The sequence below is a fragment of the Oppia nitens genome, unplaced genomic scaffold, assembly GCF_028296485.1.
Source record: "Oppia nitens isolate AA-2021 unplaced genomic scaffold, nextdenovo-longstitch-racon4-pilon3 scaffold36_pilon_pilon_pilon, whole genome shotgun sequence".
NCBI lineage: Eukaryota > Metazoa > Arthropoda > Arachnida > Sarcoptiformes > Oppiidae > Oppia > Oppia nitens.
Genome location: NW_026533217.1, coordinates 517,501 through 524,987, shown reverse-complemented (window position 1 = coordinate 524,987; position 7,487 = coordinate 517,501). Strand labels below are relative to the sequence as shown.

General features: G+C 29.6%; 3 protein-coding genes across 4 annotated transcripts in view; 1 reads left to right on the top strand and 2 right to left on the bottom strand.

The window, feature by feature from the left end:
• Positions 1–2,172: 2,172 nt before the first annotated feature.
• On the bottom strand, positions 2,173–4,644 carry LOC128957080 (rab proteins geranylgeranyltransferase component A-like). 2 transcript variants are annotated; one of them, XM_054302796.1, is made up of 5 exons: positions 3,828–4,644; positions 3,460–3,733; positions 2,804–3,400; positions 2,462–2,718; positions 2,173–2,364 (listed from the first exon to the last, which is right to left on the bottom strand). In XM_054302796.1, the coding sequence occupies exons 1-5, from the start codon at positions 4,488–4,490 to the stop codon at positions 2,191–2,193; spliced, it is 1,965 nt and encodes a 654-aa protein (XP_054158771.1). In that variant the 5' UTR covers positions 4,491–4,644; the 3' UTR covers positions 2,173–2,190. The 2 variants fall into 2 exon arrangements, with proteins under 2 accessions (XP_054158771.1, XP_054158772.1); XM_054302797.1 differs by having other exon boundaries at positions 3,475–3,733.
• A 913-nt stretch (positions 4,645–5,557) lies between these two features.
• Positions 5,558–6,120, top strand: LOC128957136 (V-type proton ATPase subunit e 2-like). The gene has a single exon (XM_054302853.1). It carries the CDS (start codon positions 5,768–5,770, stop codon positions 5,999–6,001), a length of 234 nt encoding a protein of 77 aa, XP_054158828.1. The 5' UTR covers positions 5,558–5,767; the 3' UTR covers positions 6,002–6,120.
• Positions 6,121–6,581: 461 nt separating this feature from the next.
• Positions 6,582–7,487, bottom strand: part of LOC128957143 (probable ATP-dependent RNA helicase DDX23) — a 3,315-nt gene continuing 2,409 nt past the window's right edge. Inside the window, exons 4-5 of the mRNA XM_054302862.1 lie at positions 7,481–7,487; positions 6,582–7,401 (exon numbers count right to left, since the gene is read on the bottom strand). The exon at positions 7,481–7,487 is cut by the window's right edge and continues 484 nt beyond it. Of these exons, the coding sequence (XP_054158837.1) occupies positions 6,783–7,401; positions 7,481–7,487 (626 nt within the window). The 3' untranslated portion in view covers positions 6,582–6,782. The remainder of the gene's footprint in view (positions 7,402–7,480) is intronic.

Here is a 7,487-nt window from a genome sequence, read left to right as displayed (position 1 = left end):
ATTGTTTTGGTTTTGAATATAATAGAACTTTTTTAACACAGTGAACTAGTTATATACAGTATATACCGGTATATACAATACATTATATATAAATCGTTATATAGTAACGGTATATATAACAGTATATACCTGTATAACGGTATATATAGCAGTATATATATATACGCATATACAACTTATAACTGTATATATAACTGTTATTTACCGATATAGTAGATAATGTATTACAAATGGATACAATTATATAGAAATATATTTGTTAAGTAAATTGTAAGAAAATATTTATATATATATATATTATAGAAACATATTTTAAATAATTTAATTTAAAATTTTAAAAAGACTATTTATACAGTATAGAAATAAAATAAATAAAATTGTTTATAAATTATATGCTGCATATTTTTATTATTTTAGTTGGTTTCTCTTTAAACAAAAAAAATTTATATAAGAAAACCTACTAAATCAAAAAATCATGTAATTTTTTGATAATTGAAACAATATTAATAACTGTATGAAAAAAAAATAATTGAAATTCTGTAATAAAAATATTGTTTTAATGAAAAGTTGTTGTTGTTTTAAAAAATCATAAGGAACGGTAGTTTTGCCAGTGCTATATACACTATGGTATTTATATGTGTTTAATTATAATTATAATAAATAAAACTAACCCCAATTGTTATATATATATATAGTATTATATCAATAAACTTATTCAAAATATGTTTAAAAATATATTTTTTTAAAATATTGATAAATTTTAGCATTTTAGCAAAATACATTATAATAAAATATAAACTAATAAATTATTATTAAATTTATTTTTATTGTTAATTATTGTAATATTCATATTTTATAGTTATGATATTAAAAAAAACAAAAATACACTAATAAAATTTTTTATTATATAACATAATTATTTGTTAACTATTCATAAATTTAGTTATAAATAATAATTTATTATAAATCAAACAAAAACAAAACAAAATAATTTATAAATATTGCTACAAATATCTGATATTATAGTAAAATTTATTTTGAATTATTACGCTCTCTCTCTCTCTCTTTCTCTCTCTCTCTCTCTCTCTCTCTTTCTCTCTCTCTTATAGTATATACATATATACTGTATATATGCTAATTAAATGTGTAACTTAGCAAACATTTAGAGATAGATCGATAGAGAGAGAGAGAGACAGAGAAAGAGAGAGAGAGAGAGAGAGAGAGTCATATTAATTATATATATATAATTTTCATAAAAATATGTCTAATATGATTAATAAACTTTTTAATGTACATTTTAATATATATATATAAGTTAATATAAAATTTACTATTATTTTTAGTTAAAAATCTAATAATTTAATTAAAAATATATTATAAATTATAAATTATATTCAAAAGTTAGTCATATGTAAATAACATAATAATAATAATTCAAAAGATAGCAAATTACAACAATACTGCTAATTATTATGCAATTTATTGATATATTTATATATATATATATATATAATGAAAAATACAATATTTCAAATATATAAATGTAGTACATTAATTTTAATTGTAATAATTAGTTGTTTGAAAAAAAATTTATAATAATATAATTATAAATGCATTAAATAGTAATTTTTTAGTATTTAATTTAATTTTTAATATTATATATAAAATTTATTTACTTAAAACAGTATTCTGTAGATATAAATTAATAAATTTTTACATATAAATTATATTAATGCATAAGTTTTATAAATAATATACAGTATATTATATAAATAATATTAATATTATTATTAGATATATTATACTATTGTTTTAAACAAAATAATTAACTTTTTTCATCACTAATAACAATTCAAATATATTTATATATTATATATTTTTGTTAAATTATTTAATAAAAAATATATATTTAAAAAAAATTATTTATCTGTTGCATCAAATTGTTTTTGGTGGCCATAAAAGTTGTTTAGTTTTAATTATATTTATTTATAGTAATAATTATTTATAGTTAAAGTATAGTCAAAGTGCCGGTCAGTAGTGGCGGCGTTAAAGTCAACAACAAACTAGTTTCCGGTAATTATTTAATCGATAAACAAATTTTTATTATTTATTAAACAAAAATTGAGAGACAAAACAAAACAAAATATATATATATAACCTAACAATCAATTTATAATATCATTTTTAATTTTAATTATTATTATTATTGTTATCGTTATCGACAATCGGTTCATCAATTGGTTGATTGTTTGGTTCATTCATTTCGATATCGTTTGGTTGGCCATCGAATAGTATTTCATTTGGATCGGGAGCTCGAGGAAGGAACTCATCGTTGGGAAACATTTTTGTAAACAGTGTACGAGCCTTAAGATTATTATTAAAAAAAAATAAAACAAAAATAAAAACAATTTTTTTTTTAGTTACCTTAAATCCAATACAAAATTAATCAAAAATTTATTACCTCATCGATTGCCAAATCAAAATCAAGTTCGCTAACCGGCGGTGTAGTTGTCCAGACATTTTCGGGTAAATCAATTGGTTGGACACATCTGGAAGACTGTTGATTATAGTATACACTCCATAAAACTTTTGGTTTATCATCGGTTTCATCACAATTTTCAGTAATATCTGGTGTAAAGTTATATAAGTTTTTAACGATTGGCATCAAATCGTGTTTAGCGCAGTCGGCAGTCGAATCGCACCATAAATATTGGACAACTGTTTTAATGAAAAAAAAAACAATTAAAATCAATTAAAAACTAGTTTTTTTTTACTAATAATTAGTTTACTGATAATAACATACATAAGCCTTTGGGTGCTACCAGTGCTGATGAGCCGACTTCGATAAGATAGACTGAATTTTTGTTGCCGTTATTATCATCGGTTGGCGGGATATGAAGCAGTGACAGGTGCTCGACATCTGATCGTTTGATCGATCGATCGCTGATAACTATAGCCCGCGAAACATAACGTTTTTCGCCGCTATTCATATCACTGGTGTTTATATCATCGTTAGTAGACTCGACGGTATAATCGGTTATTAAATTATTGCAATCAAAACGGCGGCCATCGATCACACAGGCCGTACACTTGTTCGGYTCGGCCGACGAGGTGTCGACAATAAGTGACTGACATTTCATTTTCAGACAATAGGTTCCGCCAAATACGGCACAGAGACGACAGAATGCTTGGGGCAGTTCACCGGTACCGTACAGTGTAAACAAAAACGGTGTATTACCGAAACGGCCGGCACTATGAATGAACCTATGAATCAATTTGAGTGCCTCTTTGGTTGGACAWTGCGGTCGAGTCATTGCTATGGCATTCAATATGAACTTCTGGAGCAATGGCGACAATTGCTGAGCGGCCAGAAAATCGCCAATCGGTTCGTTCTCGTACTCTATTAAACAATACAACAAAAATCATTAATTAAATCACTAATTAGTCTTTCATTACTACTGATCGGTCCTTTACTTTCATATTCATCAAAATGTTTATCATATTCGGCACAAAACGACATAAACTTCATAAGCATTCGCTTATCGATAACCGAAACGTCTTTATTGTTAAATATATCGCCGCGACTGACGGGCACTTCGACTATCCTATTGTTGTTTGTGTCGGTGTTGTCGTCTATTATCGTCAATATTCGGGTAACGGCTTTGAATTCGGCATATCTTGATATATTAGACGACACCAACAGGTCTACCATTGCTCCTCTCGAGTATAATAACTAATCAATCAATGAAAAAATAAAAATAAATAAATAAATAAATTACCGATAAATAAATCATTGATTAACAACAAAAATGATTTATTAATATTACCCGTGGAGTTAAATCCAAATTGAATTTACGGGACTCGCGATTCAACTTAAACATTGACCACTTGATAGCATCAGATGGTGTGTTGTTGTCCTCAACAGGTGTTCCCACTGGTTGTTGTTGTTGCTGTAGCTCCTCCTGAGGAGGCGGCGGCGGCGGCATCGGTGGTGGCGGCTCTACAATATCATCGACCAGTGCGTCCAAATGCTGCTGTATTTCCTGATCGGTAGCGTCACCGGTAGTGGTCACGTCGTCCGACTCGATATCGCACAGATAGGATATTGGCGTAACGTTTGCTATATACGATGGACGGCTACAGTTACGGTACAGTTCCCGCTGCCGAAGCAAATGTAGATCGGGATGTTGTTGACTAGTAGTAGCCGCCGCTGCTGCTGATGATGGATCGGTAATAGCGGGTGAGGCGGCAGCGGCGGCGTCAGTCTCCGTGTTGGCGACCACTGATGTCGTTACCGTTGATTGGCGATCCCGACACCAGTCGGCCAGTTGTGTAAAATTCATTGATTGCCACTCTTGCGAATAGTACGGGTTTTGGTCGCAATGCAATACTGTTCGGCCGCTACGGGCAATGGCCGCCGCCAACATCGATTGGGTTAGGCCGGTACCGGTGACCACTGCGTCGTAATGTGTTTGAAAGTCGTTGTCCATTTTATTTTTACGGCTAACTTCACGGTAATCGGCGGCCGTCGATATATACAATGTGTTTTGAAATAGTAATCACTTAAATAAATAAATAAATAAATGAATCGTTTGTTTACTAATTGATTGTTATTTTATAGTATTATTATTGCATTGAATATTAAATGATAATGAAAACAATTGTATTATGAGAGGGACTGTCTATATATTTATAAAAACAAATGTTTCATTATAAACAAAACCAAAACAATAATGGACGCCACGCTATAATAAAAACTATTTCATTATAAACAAAACCAAAACAATGATGACCGCCCGCTATAATAAAAACTATTTCATTATAAACAAAACCAWAACAATAATGGACGCCACGCTATAATAAAAACTATTTCATTATAAACAAAACCAAAACAATAATGGCCGCCACGCTATGATTTTAAACAATTTTTAATAATTTAATAATAATTATTGTTGTATGAAATTAATATTAGACATGAAAAGTATAGTATATTTTCTATTTTATTTTTTTTTAAGAAACCAAACCTATTATAAATAAAACAAAAAAAATCTTACTATATATTAATAATACTAATATAATAAAATCTAAATCTCGGGTAAAATTGTGACCAAATAAATAAAAACCTTTGTTATAAATTTTGAAAATAATAACTTATAATTTAATTCAAATATTGTAAGAAAATACTTTTATTTTTTAATAACAATAAAAACCGAAACCGAACCGCTAAACAAATTTAAGTACAGTTTAATGTTTAATACACATACATATACACATACACATACACATACACATACACACACACATACACATACACATACACATACACATACACATACACATTCACATACACATACACATACACATACACATACACATACACATACACATACACATACACATACACATACACACACACACACACACACACACACACACACACACAKACACACACACACACACACACACACACACAYACATACATACATACACATACATACACACATACATTAATGTACAATAAAAAATATAATACAATAATCAATATATAGACAGTCCCTTAGTATAGATAAATATGACTGACATTATTGTTGTTATTATTAATTAATATATCATAAGTAAAGCAGTCATCAAATCAAATATGTATTTATCGCAGTCATAGACATCACAACAACAATTAATAGCAACTATTCGGGTAACTAAAGCTTTAGTGGACACACACACACCGTCGGTAATCATCATCATCATCGGTAGGCGCGTCGGTCAGATCATGGGTTTCGGTATTTTCCTATTGTTTACGTTGATGTTCGGCGGTATCGGTGCCGTCGGACCAATGTTTCTACCAGAATGGCCACATCGGTCGGCAGTCAAGATGATGATGTCGTTGGGATCGGTTTGCTGTTACGCAATGTGGTTGACCACCTATTTGTCGCAATTGAATCCACTGTTCGGACCGATAATCAGCAACGAAACCATGACATTGATGAAGAAGAGCTGGTCGTAGATGACATTGAAGACAACAACATAGACAACAATCTCAAGAGATATCATCAAAAAAAAAAATAAAATAAAAAACAAAACAATACTCTCGAGTGATATATCCATTAGTCATGTAATTAATTAATTAATTAATTAATTATTATTATTATTAGATTATATCATAAATTTATTTATTAAAATTTAATGTGATTATTATGATTGTAATCTTAATTACGATAAATATTATTATTTGTAAATATGATTAAAATTGATCTCAAATTTATTTTTGTTTGTTTTAATTGTGTTGTAATGTATTGTAATTGATGTGTAATTATAATAAGTATTATTTAAAATTAATAAAAAAAAATAATTAACAATTGTTTTAATTTAATTAATAATTATATATAATTAGCAAGCATATTTATTTATTTATTTATTAAAAAAATGATAATTTATATAAATATATACAAAAAAAAAATAATAATAATATCAATAATATGTTTAGCGTTTTGTATTATTTTGTTTTTAACTTTAAAAAAACAAAAATTTACCGTAAGTTTAGTTTGAAATTTATCATAATTTTTTTGAAATACATATTTTCGGGTAATTTTTACACTAAATATTTAAACTATTTTTTAAAAAAAATAATTTAATTATTATAGTTAGTGTAACCAAAAAAAAATCATAAAATTAAATACCGGTAATTGATTGTATCGGTAATTTGAAAGTATAGGCTAACACTTGACAGTCAATGACAATAACGGGTAATACCCGATACCCGCATAACGGCCCCAACAACGGCAATATCAGACAAAAATAGTTTCATCTTTGCGTTTCTTTTGGACAACAGTTCCCGGTTTGTGTTGGGCATCGGGATGATTGGCCAGTTCGGGCGGACAAGTGGACACTGGCGATGCCTGTATGAGAGCCTTGAGTTCGTAGAACAAGTGGGCGTCGTCTTTGGTCAAAAACGATACGGCCTGACCGGTCTTACCCGCCCGGCCAGTACGGCCGATTCGGTGGGTATAGTCTTCGATGTTTTTGGCCATATCGTAGTTGATGACAAGCGATACGTTTTTGATGTCGATACCGCGACCGGCAACATCAGTGGCCACCAGTATATCTTTGACACCCGTTTTCAAACTGGCCAATGCGTACTCGCGTTGTTCCTGGCCTTTACCGCCGTGCAGCGTACAGGCCGAATAACCCAATTTGTCCAACGATTTGGCCAAAACATCGGCACCTTTTTTCTGGTTAACAAATATAATAACTGGCGGTTCGATACCCGATTCGAGTATTGACATCAGTTTTTTGCGTTTCTCGTTTTCGGTCAACACGTAAACCATTTGTTCGGTTCGTTCGGTCGGTTTACCCGCCGAACCTATGTAGACGAATGCCGGACGTCGTAAGTAAGTTCGGGCCAGTCTTTAAAAAAAACCGAAAAAAAATTAATTAATAAACCGTACGGTAATTATTGCCAAACAATTGTTTGTATTGTATGTACCTTTCGA